General features: G+C 47.3%; 1 protein-coding gene across 1 annotated transcript in view; it reads right to left on the bottom strand.

Moving 5' to 3' along the window:
- Positions 1–1278: 1278 nt before the first annotated feature.
- The window catches only part of ACSS1 (acyl-CoA synthetase short chain family member 1), a 46997-nt gene continuing 28786 nt past the window's right edge, over positions 1279–19489 (bottom strand). The window contains exons 9-14 of the mRNA XM_067292651.1: positions 18697–18809; positions 17641–17767; positions 15382–15509; positions 13745–13808; positions 13098–13216; positions 1279–7262 (exon numbers count right to left, since the gene is read on the bottom strand). Of these exons, the coding sequence (XP_067148752.1) occupies positions 7086–7262; positions 13098–13216; positions 13745–13808; positions 15382–15509; positions 17641–17767; positions 18697–18809 (728 nt within the window). The 3' untranslated portion in view covers positions 1279–7085. The remainder of the gene's footprint in view (positions 7263–13097; positions 13217–13744; positions 13809–15381; positions 15510–17640; positions 17768–18696; positions 18810–19489) is intronic.

Here is a 19489-nt window from a genome sequence, read left to right on the forward strand (position 1 = left end):
AATGCTCTTAGGCTGGTAATTTTGTATATTTGTGATCAGTTCTGCCTCAGAAAAGTAACCGCCCCAGTTAGCTACAAATGCTTATATCCCCAAATTCATCCATCCAGGACAGGGCTAGCTTCGCTGCCATGAGAAACATGCTGCACCTCTAGACTCAGCCAAAAGACAATTCCCTGTACGGAATTATCAGTTTTCAAGCTGAAAAATAATGATCTGTTCAGGCTTAGTTTAAAACCAGAAACTTGTTACTGAAATTAGTTATTGTAGCTGTAACGAGTTACAGAGATATGCCCTGAATGCACTTGTGTTAGGCTGGAAAAGAGAGTCTCCATTTTACCAAGAAATTCTGTCAGTTAATAAATCATTAGGGCAGCTGCAGCAGCAAAATACAGAGTGAGGAGATGGGGAACTGCCTTTCTAGCCCTTTCATGGCTTGTAGTTCCAGGCGACCCTTGACAGAAGGTTGCAGGAGCTAAGAGTGGTATTGTAAGCTTCCCAGGAGCAGCTGCTGGATGTAACTGGAGTAGAAGCTAACGAGGATGTTCAATATCCATCCCTGCATTACAGCCATAGTGTTATCCATGTGGGATACGCAGGGGGTGAAACACAATCTGCCTCACTCCTTAATGGACAAGGCCCCTGCAGAGGATGTTACTGGCATTTACAAATAATCCCTGGCACCTGGAAGCAAATTCCTTCTCACTCTAATCAGTTGAGCTCTGGGACAGCTACACACTCAGTTGCTACGTAACACCGTCTCATCTTCCCCCCAGACACCCTGTTTTCACCCCTCTTCCATTAGTGCAGGGTGTGCACCCAAATAGGACAAAACAAGGAGCTTAGTAGCTGAACTGTCTGAATTAATTTATGATAATTAATTGTTCCCATCAATTGTTCTCTGTTTTTATCACACAAGTCAATGAGAGTAGAGCCCTGGGACCTCAGGATTCAAACTAGACATGCAGCTTACCGAAATGCAACCACTAATTCTTCCACTTTTTAAGGTGTTTTGCAGTGGAAGTCTTCTGGCAGCAGCTCATTCCCTCTGAGTTACTGTTTAGAGAAAAGTAGCAAGTAACACTGAGCAATTTTAGCACAGGCATTTGGACCACAAGCTGGCTCATCTTATTCTCATAAACTTCTTTGCTTTTGTTTGGTCTGTACTGACAAACCAAAATAATCAGGAAAGACAGTTTAAGCTAGTCTGAGGAACTGAAAAAACATCAAGCCTTTAAGGGATGGAGGGTGAGATGCCTGTGATGCAAAACCAACCCATCACACAGAGAAAGATTTCTTTTAATGAAAATCTGAATACACAAATCATTGAAGAAACTGATTTTGGTAAAGGACAATAAAAGTGTTTAAAGCATGATTACAAGAAAGCACAATGAAATTAAACACTCAGCATTAATGTGTACAACACAACCCTCATCTCTACAAAGAGGGACTTTCCTTTCCTAAAATTAAGAAAATCATGGTCTGTGCCTCCAGTGGAAGAAAAGGCACCATGACCTGGTCTCCCTAGAACAACCAAGTGGGAGAACAAAACAAGTGCAGGTTGCAGAGACACGGTAAGGTGTTATAACAGCTAGATTCTGCCACAATAGATAGACGCACCGTTGTCCCTAGCAGAGATTGCTTCCCTTACTAAGTATTTCTGTTTGCCCTTTATAACAAATTGCAGCATGTAAAACCAACTCTGGATCTCTTTTGATGAAGCTAAGAATGCAATTGGGCAGCTTATCCACACATTAATCTTGGACACAAAAAGGTTTAGAAGAGTCCAACAGATCTGCTTTTCAGATTGAAGCAACTATCCTCAAATTCATTCCACAATGCCACTGTAAACTCATCCATATATCTTTATCTTCCTCACTGATCAGTGAAGATCAGCTCAAAAGGCAGCAGGCCCAGGTTTTTTTACAAACTACCTCCTCCCGAGCATTTTAAGAACTAAGAACATCAGTCCCAATCCTGCAGGCTGAACCACTCTCTGAGTGACCCTTTCACAATCCTCTAAGCCTGGGGGAACATGAGACAGCTGCATGCAAAGCAGAAAGCACTGTCACATGCAGCAGTGCTGATGGTTATGACATCCTGGAGAAAACTCACCTCAGGCTCACACTGAAGATGCAACCACTGCAATTAGCAGAGGTCACAGGGAAAAAGAAGAAAGGGGGAGTTCTCAGGCAAATTTTCTCTGGAAAACTTGATGTTTGGCAAAGACTGCTATGAGCATCCTATGCAGTAAAGCGCAATACGTTTCTTTTAGTGAGAAGTGCCAGTTCCAAGTCTCTGTCTAGCTCTGTATTCACCAGTAGCAGGGTGCTATTAGAGGAACTGAGCGATGCAGGCACACTCACAAAAGTGCCATTTGACGAGACGAGCTGGGGGCTGAGTCTGGCCAGCAGGAGCTGCGCGCTGCTGAACGCCATGCGGGCAGCACAGCAGTGCTCCAGCAGAGGCAATGGGCTCTCCCTGAACACCCCGGGAGGGCTCTGAGCAGGCGGGCACCCCCAGAACCACACCTCAGCTCAGGAAACTCACAAGGAAGAAACAGAGTGGCCGTCATGTCACCTGAATGCCACATGGCACTCTTCCACATGCTGGTGACAGGCAATTTTAGCAGAGATGCTTGAAAGGCTTCACAAGTTCACAGTTTGAGGCTTGTTCATAACCACAGTCTGTCCACACCATAGCTGGCATATGGCTGTGAATTTGGCTGGGATGCTGCAGTAAAATGGCCAGTCTGTAACCTCCTCAGCAGCTGTGGTCCCAAAGTCCATGCAAGCTGAGACAACGCGGATGCAGGCGTGGGAGCGCACCGATCTCCCTTTTTCCCTGAGCAGATGAATTATATGATGAATGTCTCATCAGAGCAAACGCAAAAGCTGCACATTATTCCTGCCATGGTAGTCTCCAAGTAAGTTTAAGGGAATTCAACTATGGGTCCATGACAGCATTTATAGGGTCATGACTTAGCATGGGAAACTTGAGGTTAACAGGATAGGGAAATTCTATAACCATAATATAGCAAATGCTCTCTTGACTAAAAGGAAGCTGTGTAGTCTTGTTCAAAGGTCATCTTTCCTTCTCCACACTATATTTCAGACTGTATAGAGACAACTTGTTTAAACAAAGGAGTCTAGTTTTTCTGTCAAAAGCATAAGCTCCTGGCAGCTTCCCTCTTGAAAAATCACTTAAGGGGGAAGGCTTTTTCTTTTGTAATGGCAATAGAGGATATATGTCATGGCTGTCTCCTGAAATACTAACTTCCTGTCAACTCTATCAAATCTTGATCTGGGACTTCCCACAAAGGTCCACAGGGTCTCTATTTACTCTAAGCAGAATAGACTACAATCCATTCTGCTCATAGATGGGAATTTTAAGGAAACACGATCTTCCCTACTGTATTGCCCAGTCCCTAGAGAAAAATTAAATAAATTAATTAATTAACCCCCCCAAAAAATGCAGCTAGCGTACACACAGGAACTCTGGGATCTGAGACAACACGCCTGTCTTTGAGAGCACATTGTACTGCGAGCAGCTTGCTTCCCCATTCTGCACCAGAATCTCTGTTGGCCAAAAAAACTCACCACTCCCCTCCCAGTCCTGCAGGGTCAATTAGCCAATTCCTTCCCCCGCCTCCAGTTAGGGATACAGGCTGTCCCTCCAAAACACAGTCCCACTGGAAAAGCAGTGCTGCTCCACTTGAATTCAGCAGTAAGCCACACCTGTAAAAGTACAGCAAAAGCTGGCTATTCTGCCAACTACTCGGAGGTTTCATGGCCCAAATCACGCAGCTCCATGGAACTAAGCTGACTCTCAGCTGAGATGATAATAAGACAGAAGCAGAACTGCAAAGCTGAGCTCAGTGACTCCAGCCACAGCACTGGAGCAGTGGTTAGCAGTCACCTGTCTTAGGCAGGTTAAGATGAAGTTCTGTCTTAGCCCTTGCAGCACACCCTCCCAGGATCAGTACCACACCTGGGCTGGTGTATACCTTGAGCTTTTACATCCTGGAAGAGGAGAGGAATCCTCCACCTGTTAGGTTATGTGATAAAAAACTCATCTGCATACACACAAAGGAGCAGGGAGGAACAATGGCAGGTGGGAGGATTCGAATAATACCCTGAGCCCCATGGGCTGGGGTGGCACCCGTCACAGTGAGTCACCAGGAGTATCTCTCCCCCTCACATCGCAGACTGAGGGGGTGGTCACTGCTTGGGGGTATGGGACACATTATGGGGTGGAGGGAAAGAGCATTTCAGGATTGCACAGAACTTACTATGGGATGTTTAGAAGAGGAACCAAAGGCAGGGGAAAGGGAGGGATCATCATGGTTTGGGGAGGAACAGCACAGGAAAACTGAGGGATAAGGGGGTAAAAGAGACCCACCAGCTGTAAAACAGGTTGCTGGTCAGTATGTTGGTCTGACCCATGCTCTGCACTTGATCAGTGCAGTTTGTCCTATCTTCTCTCTAAACTCCACTTCTAACTATTTTCTTGGGTGAGGATCTCTCTCTTCTGTGTACATGTGTGTGGGGAGGTCTAAGTGCCAGCAACTGGAATGGGACCACAGTCACAAGGCACCTGAGTCTGTGATGCCGGTAACTGGAGCCTGTGACAGTATGTAAGTCAGTGTGTGATTGCTAGCAAATACCCAGCCACACTAGCTGGCCAGTAGGTTAAGTGGCCTGGGAGCCAGGTCTGTGTGTGTGTCTCGAAGGGGCACAGGAGGAGTTGGTTACCAGAGAGACCAGGGGAGTCAAGTGAGATCCATTTGCGTGTGTGTGCGCATGTGTGTCTAGGGGTGGGGCATCTGGGAAGAATGAGGATCAAGGACCAGCTACCAGGCAGACTGAGTGTCAAAGCCCAGCAACTGGGGGATCCCAACGTGTGTGTATCTCTGCATGCATCTGTGAGTGAGGGGAGCTGTAGCAGCAGTTGGAGTGGGCTGTGAGCCTTGGGGGCTCATACGTCCAGGTGCCAGCAACTGGGAAGAGAGGGGATCCAGGAGCCAGCTACTATATAGTCTGAATGTCTAAGCCCAGCTACTCAAGATATCCACGTTGTATATATGTATATATTTCTCACTAACGGACCTTCATCCTGATCAGCCAGAGAGGGGGACAGGATGACACCATTGGTGCTGTGTGTGCCTGTCTGTGTTGATCTGTGCGGCCAGCTGTGTTTATATGTATATATGTGTTGTATACATGTGTTTGTGTGTGTATGCCTACTAGGAATACATACTCAGCCTCACTACTGGCTGGACCTGGAGACATGGAGCTGCTGCAGCCTTGCCCATATCAGACTGCTGGATTCAGCCTCCTCCTAACACTACCCTGCCTTCCTGGCATGTTCTTTGTGGCCTCTCCAACCACTCCGAACCCCTCAACCAACTTTAACCCAATTTGACAGAGGTGCAGAAGTCTCAAAGGCACTTAGTAACTACAGGTCTTTTCATGACCATCCGTGTCCTAACAGAGGAGACCTACTAGTGAATTCTTTTAACAGCCCAACAATAAGCAGCACTTCAATCAAAGCTTGTCCATGATAAAACTCAAAAGAGTCCAGAAATGAAACACTGAATATATTTGTTGCAATTTTGAAAGCATCTGAAAGATTAGGACTATTTTGTTACAACAGTTCCCTGTTATCCTGAGGTTGCTGGTCAGGAATACTACCGTCATTTTCTAGAAGGCACCTAAAAGGATTTACTTTCTTCTTGTTTTCTGTGGATTGTAGGATTTGCAGGTACCCCCCTGGCAGTTAGCTCTTTGGAACATCAGCATGGTGGCATATGAAAGGGGTAGACGTAGTAGGGCACAACTTGAAACAATAGCATTAAGACGGAACTTCTGACAGAAGAACCAACTTGTCTCAACACTAGAGTGCCTGTCTCTGTTGGGGCAAACAAGACTACAAGCCATTTGGAAGTGGACTAAAATAACCATTGCTTTAACCATTGCTTGGTTACAAATCACACAGTTCAGACAGTCGCCATGAACCCTCCAATATTACAGCAAGAGGGAGACAGAATCTCCCTGCTCCAAATCTCTCTCTGCTTCAAACCCCTCTTGAGCACTTCAGGATTTTATTTCTCAAGCCCCTCTGAAAGACAGCAAAGCACACATCGTCCCCTTTTCACAGGGGCTCCAAGAAACAAAGGCACCTACATAAACCATCTACCAATAACAGAGATCTACTAGCTGTAGGTCACCTCGCCTGATCTGGAAAAGTGAACGACAATGGGACAGCACTGACCCAGATGGCATCGCCAGTGGGGAAGAGGATGGTTACTTTAAAAACTCAGCTGGTGATCTCAGTTTCTCAAGTCAGAATAAAAACACTTGTGACCAGATCCCTCCTACGCAACTGGCAATGAGCTGAGGACATGGAAGGCTCAGTGTTGTAGCTCCAACTGCTAGTAGCGGGTTGCCCAGGTGGGACAGGAAAGGACACAGGCTCACCATCTTGGACAAACAAGGCCTTGCAAGGAAAGCCCCAGGAGGTATCGGAACAACTGGGCAACAAAAAGAGAGAATTATCAAATCAGATTAGCCATGCCCTTCTCATTTCCCTAATAATGCATGTGAAATATCTACTAGAATAACCACCATTGCTGAAAAGGCACCAGAGTTGCAGTTAAGTACAACTACTTGAACTTGGATATCCAAGCTGAAGGAAACACTGAAGAAGTGTATTCCAGGGCTGCTTTTAAAACAGCAAAAGTATTGTATAAAACTTTTCCTTATGCAGGAACATTAAAATGAGAAACATTAATATCTTCACTTGCTTCGGCTACTCTTACTTTCATCATAGCCAATAGAAACCCCAACAGCTGTTCTACATCAAGCCTAAAAGCAACGAAAGGGAGCTCAGTTACAGCAAATTGATTATGCAAGACTGCAGATTGCTCCTGGATCAGGACATCTTGAGTGATGCTGTGCAAGAGAAAATCTTGTTTTTCTAGAAGGGAACAGAGTTTTGCAAAAAACAGCAAGAAAAAAAACATGCTGTTTGCCTGGTTATTTGAGACCCTCCATAATTCCAGAGGACAGAGGTTCCAGAGCTGCCTGCTAGGAAGAACTCTTCTCCTTTTTGTATTTCTGGTAAGCATCCAATATCTCCATGATGACGCTTGGATCATCAAGTGTGGTGGTATCTCCCATGTCACTTGACTGTTCGGCAACCACTTTCCTGAGCAGCCTTCTCATGATCTTCCCTGATCGAGTTTTGGGAAGGCGTTTCACCACCTGCAGAAAGAGGAAAGAAACACCTATATTAGAACCAGGATCCTGCCGGATGTCAGGGCCCAGGGCACATCTCCCTTCTAGGCTTTACTGCTGGCCCCCGCCTGTGCTACATGGCAGCTGTGCAGTAGTTAGATCTATGCCCAGCCTTCTGCCTCCACAAGTCTGACCCAGACCCACCAGCTTGGCTTCCTGACCTGATCTTGGACCTACCTTGTCACTACAGACTTGCCAGGTGATCACTGGCCTGTGTCTGATCCTGACCACTGTCTCTTGCCCTGATCCTGATCCCACTTGCCACTCTGCATCCCGGCTCCTTGCTGGTGAGGCCACTGCTCGCACCTGCCTTATTATCATGCTCTGCACACACATCACCTTCCCTTGTGGAGCATCTATCCCTCACTGCTCCCTGACAGGCAGCTCAGGCCATCTTGAGCCCTGAGCTGAGTATCGCGGGACCAGGCCCTCGGGCTGTGTTGGGGGCTGCCCCCAGAGCCTCCCCGCAGCTTCAAAGTAACTTCCAAATTCTGCAGGAAGCCGTTGTTAACGTACAAGTGCAGGTCACAGCCCTGCAGGCATCTTAAACAATCCCTGTTCCCAGAGCGACCGCTGCCCCCCTGTTTCAAGGTCCTTTTGATGGAGATCAAGCAAAGTTATGAGGATTTAGTAGTCAGATGCAGCTAATCTGTACTGCCTACCCAGGGGCCTACCCAAGATACCAGCCACTCAGCAGTAGTAATATCCCAGTTCTCACAGCTGACCCTAGATTGGATCAGTCAATATATGGAGCACAATGACCCTGTTGTCCAGGACCCGACTCCCTATCCTCTGCTGTGCAGCTTTGTTTGGGGGACTGCAACCACACAGCTGTAGCTGAGACAGCCTTGCTGCAGCTCCAGCTACACAGCTCACATTCATGAGATTGGACACAAACTGACTTGGGAGTGGGGGGGGGGGGGATGAATCCTTATGGCCCACTACAAGTAAGGGCTGACTGAGGCTTTCAGAGATGAGATAGCCAGAGTGGACCCTCCCAGGAGCAGCTCTCAGACCTGGCTCGCATTCTGGAAAGGCGCCCAGCAGTGTGCCAGTGAAAGCGTACCTGCACCCTCACCAGTGCTGTGCCATGGCCTGCACCACCTCCCTTGCTATCCCAAGCAGAGGAGCCCATGGAGGTGAGGGCTACTGGCCTGCACTCCCAGGAAAAAGGGTGCCTTTTGGGCAAATCTATACCTTATCACGCCCTGAATCAGGAAGTATATCAAGGATAATCTGGCATGTGAATTCATCCACCCCTCCATATCCCTGCTATATTTCACTAAAAATAAGGATGAGCCCTGCACCCTCCAGCCCTGCACTAAATTAAAGAAGTGCTCCTTCCACCAGTAGAGGATGGAGTTCTCTGGTTACCTGGTGGGCCCCAATGGCTTGTGTATGGATCCCAAGAAGATCGAAGATGTTGTAAGCTGACAACACCCTTCTACTGTGTGGAGGGTGCAGAGGTTCATAGGGCTTGCCAGTCTCTATTGATGGTTTATAAAAGGTTTTCCAGTACTGTAGCTCCTGTAACAATGCTCACCAGGAAGGCAGTTCATTTCCAGTGGACGCCCAAAGCACAAGTGGGTCTTGAGAAACTGAAATGGGCATTCACCTAACTCCCATCTAGTCCATCTAGACTCCAGACGGCCTTTCACTGTGGAAGCAGATGCCTTAGACCAAGCCACAGGGACCATCCTCTCCCAGAAGGCTGGCCCTAAGCAGGAGCTCCAACCCTGTGCCTTTTTCTCTCAGCAGCTCATTCCTGCTGAGAGGAATTACAGTACCTGGGACAAGGAGCTCCTGGCAGTCAAGGCTGCATTTACAGAGTAGTGGCATCTCCTCGAAGGAGCAGAAGAACTGACAGTGGAGTGGTACTGACTGACCCCCACAGCCTGGAATACTATTGAGGAATAAAGTGCCTCTCCCCACTTGGCTCGCTGGGCTTCCTTCTTTTCACGCTTCCCCTTCACATTCACATAGCAGCCAGGGAAGCAGGATGGCAAGGCAGGTGCCTTTTCATGGAAGGACAACCCCAACTTAGATGCATACCTTGTGCATGAACCCCCTGCCGTTGTTTGTTCAAGACACTTTATTACAGCCGCAGCAGAGAATGAGCTCATTACCAAAGTTTGTCAGGCCACTGCAAACAGCCCACTCTTGGCACAGCATCCCTTAGCACGCAGGAACAGGATGGCTGCCTATACCCAGGGCAGGCTGTTGTACATCCCATGGGGACCACTGCAAGCACAGGTTCTCCATCAATGCCATGATACACCTGCACCAAAAGGGGGGCCACTGGAAGACACAGTACCCGATTATCCAGGCCTAGTAGTGGCCCACAGTATGAACAGTATGACTGGCTACATTCAGGCCTGTGAAACCAGCGCTTATACCAAAAGACCTCGACAGAGATCACAGGGTCTCTTGCAGCCCCTGCCCACCCCTGACTGACCATGGCAGTTCATGTCCATCAGTTTTATAGTAGAACTGCCCCCTTGTAGGGGAACACAGCCATGCTGGTGTTTGTGGACCTGTTCACTAAAATGGCTCACTTTGTCCCCCTTAGAAAGTTTCCCACAGCCCTACAGACTGCCCAGTTCTTTCTACAGCATGTTTTCTGATGCCATGGCCTCCCAGACAGCATCATTAGCAGCTAAGGTTCCAGTTCACAGCCAGAGTTTGGAAGGAGCTCATGGGTCTACTCTGTGTACAAACCTGCCTCTTCTCCTCTCACCAACTCCAGACCAACAGAAAGACCGAGAAAGTGACTCACATCCTGAAACAATATCTCCAGTGTTACAGCAACTTCCTCCAAGAGGACCGGGTTGCCCTTCTCCCATTGGCAGAGTTTGCTTAAAGCAGTAACACTCATGTATTCACACTGCAGATGCCATTCTTCACTAACTTTGGTGTCCCCTACTGTAATCATCCAGCCACGCTGGCTGCCTCACATGTACCTGCAGCTGGTGATCTCCTTGCACAGCTCCAACAAGTCCACACCTACCTTATAAAAGAGTTGGACAAGGCCAAAAGTGTCTATAAGAGGCAAGCGGACAAATGGCATCACCCAATTGCAGTCTTTTCTATTGGTGACCAGGTCTGGCTATCAAGTGAGCAAATCCAGACCATCTGCCAATCTGGACCACTGTTATCTGGGGCCTTTCACCACTGTTGAGCAAGTCAATGCAGTTACCTATCACCTGGAGTTTCCAGAATCCATGAAGATCCAATCCATCCAGTCTTTCACATATCCCTCTTAAAGCCTCCTCATCAGGACCCTTTCCATTGCCAGCCAATCCCTGCCCATAGTCATGGGGAGAGGGCAGCCAGAGTATCACATAAAGCAGATTTTGGACTTTGAACTCATTTAGGGAAGGCTTCACTATCTCACTGATTGGCAGGGACACGAACCTGAGGAGCTCTCCTGGAAACTGGCAGACAATGTGCATGTGCCAGTTCACAACAAGTACACCTCCAAACCCAGACCTTTGTAAGATGGGGGGGCTGCTGTCAGGGCCTGAAGTACTTCCGCCTTCTAAGAGTTTAGTTGGTTAAGTAAAAGAGTCTAGCTGGCTGAGTCCAAAGGCAGTTTCTTTGCTGATAAGAGCTGTTATGAAGAAAGCTAGAAGCAAGGGCCTGCCCCTGCCCCTCCTTTCCCTTAGAAACTGCTTTTAAGCTGAGGCTGTACTGCTGGCCCCCTGTCTGCACTACATGGCAGCTGTGCAGTAGTTAGATCTATGCCCAGCCTTCTGCCTCCACAAGTCTGACCCAGACCCACCAGCTTGGCTTCCTGACCTGATCTTGGACCTACCTTGTCACTACAGACTTGCCAGGTGATCACTGGCCTGTGTCTGATCCTGACCACTGTCTCTTGCCCTGATCCTGATCCCACTTGCCACTCTGCATCCCGGCTCCTTGCTGGTGAGGCCACTGCTCGCACCTGCCTTATCATCACACTCTGCTCACACCTCACCTTCCCTTGCAAAGCAGCTGGAAACCACATGGAAATTTAGCTGAACTATTCTAAGTCTGGCACTATCTCATGGCAACAGCTCCTTTAAGGCTCCTGGGAACTACTAGACCATTGAGCACATTAGTTTATGTCCAAGGGAAGGAGTATCGCTAGCATTCCTTGTGTTATAAAGTTTATTCTTATTTAAGTAGATTTTTTTCCCCTCCTTTACTCATTGCTGTGTATCTCCAGGTTGAGTGCTGCAGGATGCATAGCTCTTTGGAGAATCAGGCCATGAATAAGCTGTCAACTACTAAACTGGAAACCTAGTTATAGCCACCTATGCTTGAAAATTCAGGCACTGATGATGACACAGATCTCAGCATACTTTACCAAAACGAACTTTCATATCCCTATTTACAGGATACTGCACCGAACATTGCAGGCCAGCTACAAGGTCCCCTACACAAGGGATAACTCAAGTTTGCTGATGTCTCTCTCTGCCTGATCACATCTGTCACCCTACACTGCTTCCTTCATAGCCAAGTGAGCATTAAATGTCTTTGATATGCTCTCTGCAAAGGGCTTAGCAGCAGATTCAAAGGCGTTAGCACACACTTGAGCATCGCACTCCAAGGCACGGTACAGAGACACTACCAGATCTCCCATCTTGCTGTACATCCAGGCCAACAGGCTAGAAAACTCCAAAGCATTAACTGCTAACACACAGAGAAAGAGCTGTATGACTTCTCCATAGAACTGTCTCCCCAAACTCAGTGAAGCAGGGTAACTACTGCAGCAAACAGCTGCAAGTTCTGGGAGCTGCCCCACTCTACCAAGGATGTCCTAGGCTGTTCCAAGTCGAATAAGCCACCCTCACCCGCTACTGTTGTATTTCATAACCTGTATCTCAGGGTCCACCTTTCCAGCACATGTGTAAAGCAGAGCCCCTCTAGTAAGTGGTCATGTGGCTACTTCCAGACAAGTAGTGGAGAGGGGGATGGATGCAGAAGGGCCTCAGAGAAGTGGCTGAAGGGCAGCTTTCTGCACTCATTCCAAACTGCTTGTAAAGGGAGGTGCTGGGAGGTGATCAGCCTCAATCAGAGCCCCGATTTCATCAGTGCTCTCAGGATCAGGCTGAACAGCTCTCAGAGCTACACCACAGAAACAGCCCATGCTCATGGACTTTGTATTGATGCTAAATATTGATGCAAAATAGGTGAGGGGTGGAAAGCATCATTCTGCCCTTCAGTGGAATTGGAGGTTGTGGTCTTTCTCTACAATTTGCAAGGTTTTATCTGATCCCGTGTACAGGGCCATAGAGATCAGTGCTATGTTGCTTCAGCATGAGGTTAGCTGAGAGCAAGATCTGTATGGAGCAGTAATGCAGCAACATGGTCAACAGGAACAACAAGCACATCTTAAGGCACATGGTGGGCCTGGGGCTCCCCTTTGCCAGAGCTCTTCCCAAGAAAGGTGCTTTCAAGCCCTTTCTGTGCAACCTATTTAAATGGTTGTTCAATATTTGGCCCAGACAGGCAGCCTCAGGGTTGCTCTAAAATGCACTCTGCAACAGTCCCATGGAGAAGCTACTCCGCAAGCTGGAGCAGCTGCAATATTCTAGCCATCCCTCTGAGTCCCTGCTGATCCCCAGGCATGCAGAAGGAGCATATTAAAACAACAGCACGTACATGCCCTCCGCTACCCAGGGATCCTTCTAGTTAGTTCAGTTTTACTGTTCCTTTGCCCTCCCAGAGAGGAAAAAAAGCAGCTTTGCAGACAGCAGGGCGAGACTTGTTAAATGTGGCTATTCCTGCTCCTGGTCCTGGTTACAGTCTCCTACTTACCAGAATGTGGTCAGGCACAGCATACTTTGCTATCTTGGTAGCCACTATGGTTTTGAGCTCTTCTTTGACACGATCTTTATGAGCTGTCTCTTCCTTTATCACTATGAAAGCAAAGGCACCTGGAAGAAAAACAAGCAAAAGCCATATTAGAACCTGGCTGACAAAAGTGCCAAGAGGAGGGACGTTCACTTGAATGAGGAGGCAGGTGTCAAGTCATTCTGATGTTCCCAAGAAAATCAGAGATCCTGTCTACAAAGGAAGGGAGTAAGATTACAGCCCCCAAATGATGGCCTGGCCTTGTCCCTGCATCTGGGGACCAGACTGTAATCTCAGGGACAATGACAATTCAACAGAAAAGACCAAACTGTAATTGAGAGCAAAACCTGACTAACAAAGATCAGTTCTGCAGCGATAAAAGAGTCAAAAAGAGCCATGAAGGTAACTGTATGTCCCTAAGCTGGGTGCAGGTATTGCTCCCTAAACTCTTTTGGCGCATAGTATTTACATACATGGCAGAGCCATACCAGCAAACCTAAGGAGGTGGATAGCTGTCCTCCTGTTCCCTAGGCCACACCCAACAGACAGCCCAGGTTAGAAATTAGGTAACACATACGTATGTGTCACATCAGACGCTGCTTTTCACATACCTTCTCCTTTGATCTCATGCGGATACCCAATCACAGCTGTCTCAGGGACTTCCGGGTGATCAGCCTTCACAAAAAGGAAAACAAAAATACACAGAGCGTAACAACCGGTTCAAGCCCTGCAGAGTTTGTGCCAGCCGCTGTAGGAACAAAACACCTTGCCACATTGCTGAGGAGCTTGTCAATCTCCTCTTTGCCAGATCCTGCTCTAAACACAACAGGAATGCTAGATCCCACCTTTATTCTGCACAGTCAGCTGATGTGACCACAGCCACATCCTGAGAGTAGCATTTATTCACTGGAGTAGCCCTGTTTTTAAACACAGAAATACACACTCTTACGTACAGTGCTCAGGCCAGTGCACACCAAGCTGAATTTGCACCAGCTTAAAAACTGCTTTGCTTTTCTTTGTCTGTGCTCTTGTGTGTGCTTGGCTACAGTCTCAGCAAGTGGTGGCTGGCCATGGCCAAATCCCAAGTAAAACCAGTCCTGCAATGCCCTGTGCCACAGCGAACCGTCTCCAGCAGAGCAAATGTGAAGCTGCCAGTACTGCAGTCCACAGTTCACTGGTGTTCAGTGCCCAAAGCACAGAAGAAGACAGGAAGAATCAGGCCTCTTCGTCTTTCTGCAAGGGGAGGAAGGGTTGTTCTACTGAATGCTCCACAACAGTGATTTACTCTGCTGCTCTTCAGAATTTAATTTGACACACTTCTGCAGTAAGAAGGTGTGGCTGTACAGACTAGGAGAAAGAGCAGATCTGAATCCCACACCAAGACTGGATTACGCTGTTTTAAATTAGATTAAAATATGAAAGAAAATGTTGCAGAGCAACATAAATTTATAAATACATATACGTACATACACACACATACGTATAGTGGGAGAGGAACTGAATCCTACAGCCATGATTGGAACTCCACACAACACAGCCAAGAAATTCATTCACAGAGGAGACTGTAGAATCCTATCTGCCATGTAAACACAGCTCAGATTTATCAACTGTTACATCTAAGTGCCATTTGCAAGCAAGACACATAATATAGAAATAAATATACAGGTCAAGCTTTGAAGATAAATCCTTTGAGGACTTTTTGTTTTCAATTCCCTGAGCTAATATCATTTTCTCTCTAAGTCATAGGCTAGTTTCACAGCTGATATGAATCAAGGCTGCTTCAAATTTAACATTGCTGAATTCTCAGGCACACTCAGCTACTGCAGACAAGCATGAACCACAGATTTGGGAAGGAAAGGTTAGTTGTTAGCTCAGGGGATGGAACAAACAGGACAGCCTGTACCATACGGAGACTCCACCAGCATCCACAATTACAACTGCAGCAGTACAAAGCCACTGAAAGGAAACACAGCTCTGACGGTTCAACTGCAGGGACTGCCCATGGCATGACTCATCTCTCCCTTGCCTATTTGCGATCTGCTTACTAGGAGGACCGTTTCCTTCTGCATATTCACTATTCATTATGCATCAAGCTGTAGGTGTGGAGGGGGAGGGATTCAAAGGCCACACTGCTACCCCAAACTAACCAGACCCTGCACTGGTACAAAATCATACAGTTTCTTTCAAGGGGTCTACATTGTCCTGCTGATCTGCCCTGTCATGGGACTTCTCTCTGCCTGCAACTTACCATAGCATCTTCTATCTCTGCCGTCCCGAGTCTGTGTCCACTGATGTTAATGACATCATCCATGCGCCCCGTTATCTGGTAATAGCCTTTCTCAGTCCTGTAAGCACTATCGCCTGTGAAGTAGTAACCTACAGTAAAGACATGTGGGTGATCAGCAGTGAGAAGTGCGCCAGCATACTGCTTCAGGCTTGGATGCAGGACAGACCATGCTCCAGGACAGCTAGGAGGGTATGTGAATCAGGCAGTGCACTGAGTCTCCCAAGCTTAGGGCTGCATATCCTGTCACATGTCATTACCCCCTTCTCTCTGCCACCCCCGACTTTCATGTGTTCTGCCTCGGCAGTGCTGGCTCCTAGTAAGTGCCTGGCAGCACCAAGATAGAGGAGCTCAAATCCCTGCAAGGTGTGCAAAATCACTGTATGCAATCAGCAGGAATCACTAGTTGATGTCACTGTGGTAGATCTAAGCCCAAGAACACAACGGTCATTACACAGTGACGCTCTGTTGAATTTATACAACCAAGGAGAGCTCTCTCAGCTCCCTATGCTGTGCATGCCCATATGCTGGGCACAGCAACTATGTGCCCAGGCTTAGTGCATATAGCTCGAAGGTAAAACCATTTCAAATGCCATCTGCCATCATGCCATAGGCAGGTATTCAAACTAAGGTCTGCCTCTAACTACACCTCAGTGCTCATGGCACACTGTAGTTGTTCAGCTGAAAGGAAACAGTTCTATTAGATTTTATACACGGCAATATTGCCATTTTTTAAAATCATTTCTACTGGGACTGATGAAAAGTCATTTTCCCTTCTGGCTATGAAGAAACAGATCCCAGACAAAGGTCCCTTTCCAGCATACTAGCATGGCAGAAACACTGCTATCAGATTAGTTGAATAAAGATAGGGATAGGCATGGAGTTTGGAGAGTTTAAAACTTTTGATGAAAAATCTCAATTTGATGAGAGACTGCTGAATTCTGGATCATGGGGATTTGCTTCTAACACCTTGTAAACACTGTATACTCCATGGATCACAAATGGTTGTCTTATAGAGAGGCAGAGAGACAGGGAGACAGTGACAGATCTGGGAATAGAAACCGCCTGACCTCCCTCCCCATGCTTTCTCTTCTGGGACACGGTAGCTTATTACTGCTTATTAAGAGCACATTTACACTTCTACACAAAGCTCTGCAATCTCTGTGGAAGCCTGACCACACAGCAGTATACACAAAGCTAGCTGTACTGTCAACAGCCCAGCTACCACAAGCTCTGGGAGATGGCTAGGAGAATCTCTTCCAAAAGACACTCTGCCTCACAAAGGAAAAAAACACCCTGGACCCAGAAATCAGACACTTGCAACCCATCCAAAAGAGAGTGAAAAAGACCCAACCCAGTGGTTCCAATACCCTGCAGTGTCAGTGAGGGCATGCCTGGTGACACAGATTATGTGGGCTCTTCACCAGAGCCATGTCCACATCTGAACTGTTCCTGTGACACTTCTCAGTTGCAGATAGTAACAGTGCAAGCAACAGGCAGCTAGTGCTGTGAAATCTGAAGGCAGATCTTGCCAGGACCTATTACTGGCTAGTTCATGGACCTTCAGTTATGCCTCCCACCCTTCCAAATTGAGGAACTATCAGCCTATTTTAAATACCACCAGGATTTCAGATGCAAATGTGTAGTGAGCAATAAGGAGATATGGGCTCATTCAATGTCTTCCATATTAGTTTCCCATTCTTACTTTCTGCCCCATTTTGTACAACTTGGAGGACTGTCTCTCTGATTCTTCTCTATCTTTAATGCTTCCCAAGCCCTTTCAGCTGCTTCCCTGAGTGAAGACAGTGGTCTTGTCCAATCTCCCACAAGGATTTTCCCCTGCCACTTCTAATTACTTGCCACGTACAATTTGACCATGTTTAAAAAGGAAGGATGCAATAGAAGCTGTCACAGCAAGCATGAGATTCAGTAACACAGGAGGTACTTTCCCAGCCTATGTTTCTATCTCCCAGTGAGACACTAAATGGCCCAAAGAAAGAGTATCTGGGCTTGACAATCTTCCAAATAATACATTCCCTCTTGACAGCTAAAAGGGTCAACGCCATCTAGGACCATATAGTGAATGTTTGCAACATGTGACACACCAAATTTCAGCAACCCCCAAGAGCTGGCTCCGGTACAGGAAGATCACAAAGCACTGCTGAAAATACTTAGTGCACTTATACTGCAGGACAAACTGCCTTCCCTTGACGCACTCCTTACCTGGGTAGGCTTTGAAATAGGCATCAACAAATCGCTGGTGATCTCCATAGATGGTTCTGGCCATTCCAGGCCACGGCTGGGCAATGCAGAGCGCACCAGACACATCATTGCCCTCTATAACCTTTCCCTGCAGGTTCAAGCACAAGAAGGATGATCAGGTGTGCAAAATAGAAAAAGCAAGTGCTTCTGAGTCATTGATCTGGCAAGAATCACCCCACTGCTCAGTGCAGACTGCAAGTGGAGGGTCACATGTGGAGAAAACAAATCCACTAGCAGAACTACTACAAACCATCTGTGTCGTGCCTTCCTCACGCCCTGAGGCCAACAGCGCAGTAGATTGGACAGTTATCAGACTAAAAGAAAATTGAGTCTTGTGATTCTCCAGAGGGGAAGGCCAGAAAAGATGACAGCAAATATGTGCCCAGTGGCCAGAGGATGCCTGGGATGAGGCTAGTGGGGAAGTGCTTAGACCACTGTCTTCTCCTTTAGCTTTTGTGAACTGCCACATCCCCTTATTAAACAGTTTACTAAAGGGATTCCACATTTTACTCTTTAACAGGGCACTGGAGTATAGATGGGGATCGCTTAGCACAGCTTCACAGACCAGCATCAGTTCTCTCACAGACATCCACAGCTGCAGGGACTCACACCTAGCATTTCCCTTGAAAAACTCCATCAGCCTTGTTGGCTGCTCTAGCCTTGCCATGTCACTGGACGTCCATGTATAGCTCCCTGGTTTCCAAGGAGCTGTGTGACTTCTGACTGCTCTCACAAATGGAAGCAGCAGCTCTTAATCAGAAGCAGTGAAAGAAGATAAAAGTGGGGCCTAAAATCCAAACACACCTCCAGAGATTTTCAGACAGCTTGCAACACCCAGTTGGCAATCTCTCTAGGCATTTGAGATATGCTCGGATATATAAATTTCTCATATGTTGTACCATTTTAATGGAGGAACAAACATCCTCCTAGATCCTTTTCCTCTGCCAACAGAAAGGTGATTAAGACAGAAGCATGCAGCAGCTTCTCTTTTGGGTACCAGGCAGAGCCCCAACTCACATTCTCATCCATCAGCACGGGCACAATCCCAAAGAAGGGTCTCATAGCCATAGCTGGAACGATCTCAGCTTTCTTCTCTGAAGGCCGTGGGGCAATGCAGATGCCACCAGTTTCTGGAAGAATAATGAAAAATAAAATGTCTGGTGCCCATCAGTTGCTGGATGAAAGCAAGTGCCAGCTCTTCTTGGTTAAAGAAGAGGATAGGGAAGCCCCTTGCAAGTAAGAGCCACTGGAAAGAAACTGCACCACACCATTTATAACAGCTATCTGAAAGCAGCACAAACTTGAGAAACTAAGAGGTCTTTATGAACATCAAAAAGGCTCACGCATAGAAAAAAGTCTGGCAAGCCAGGCTGACATCACCCAGGCCTACCCTGTCTACAAGACACATTTCAACAGGTAGGGAGCAGAAAGACCCCCTTCTTGGTGAGCTTGACTGAAAGCTCTTCCCACTCCCTCTTTGTGTTGTGCCTCATTCAGCGCTGGCTGCACAGATCAGTTGCGCCTGTGTACAGTGGTGACAAACCACAGAGCAGGGCTAAGCAGCCACCTCAAGGGAAGAGCAGCTCCCCATGCCACAGAGCATCAAGACCACTGACTTCCAGCTTAGCTCTTCAAGGGCTCAGACAGGAACACTGCACAGGCTACAGCAGTTGGCTTTGCACCAGGAGGCCTGCGGACCCTGCAGCAGCAGACACCATGTGTGTATTCAACAGCCTTCCATGGTTCCATCCACAGCAAATCAAACAGGCACAATGAAGAGCCCATTGGTTCAGCCTACGTGCTCTATTCC

This window comes from Apteryx mantelli, chromosome 3 (assembly GCF_036417845.1).
Source record: "Apteryx mantelli isolate bAptMan1 chromosome 3, bAptMan1.hap1, whole genome shotgun sequence".
Taxonomy (NCBI): domain Eukaryota; kingdom Metazoa; phylum Chordata; class Aves; order Apterygiformes; family Apterygidae; genus Apteryx; species Apteryx mantelli.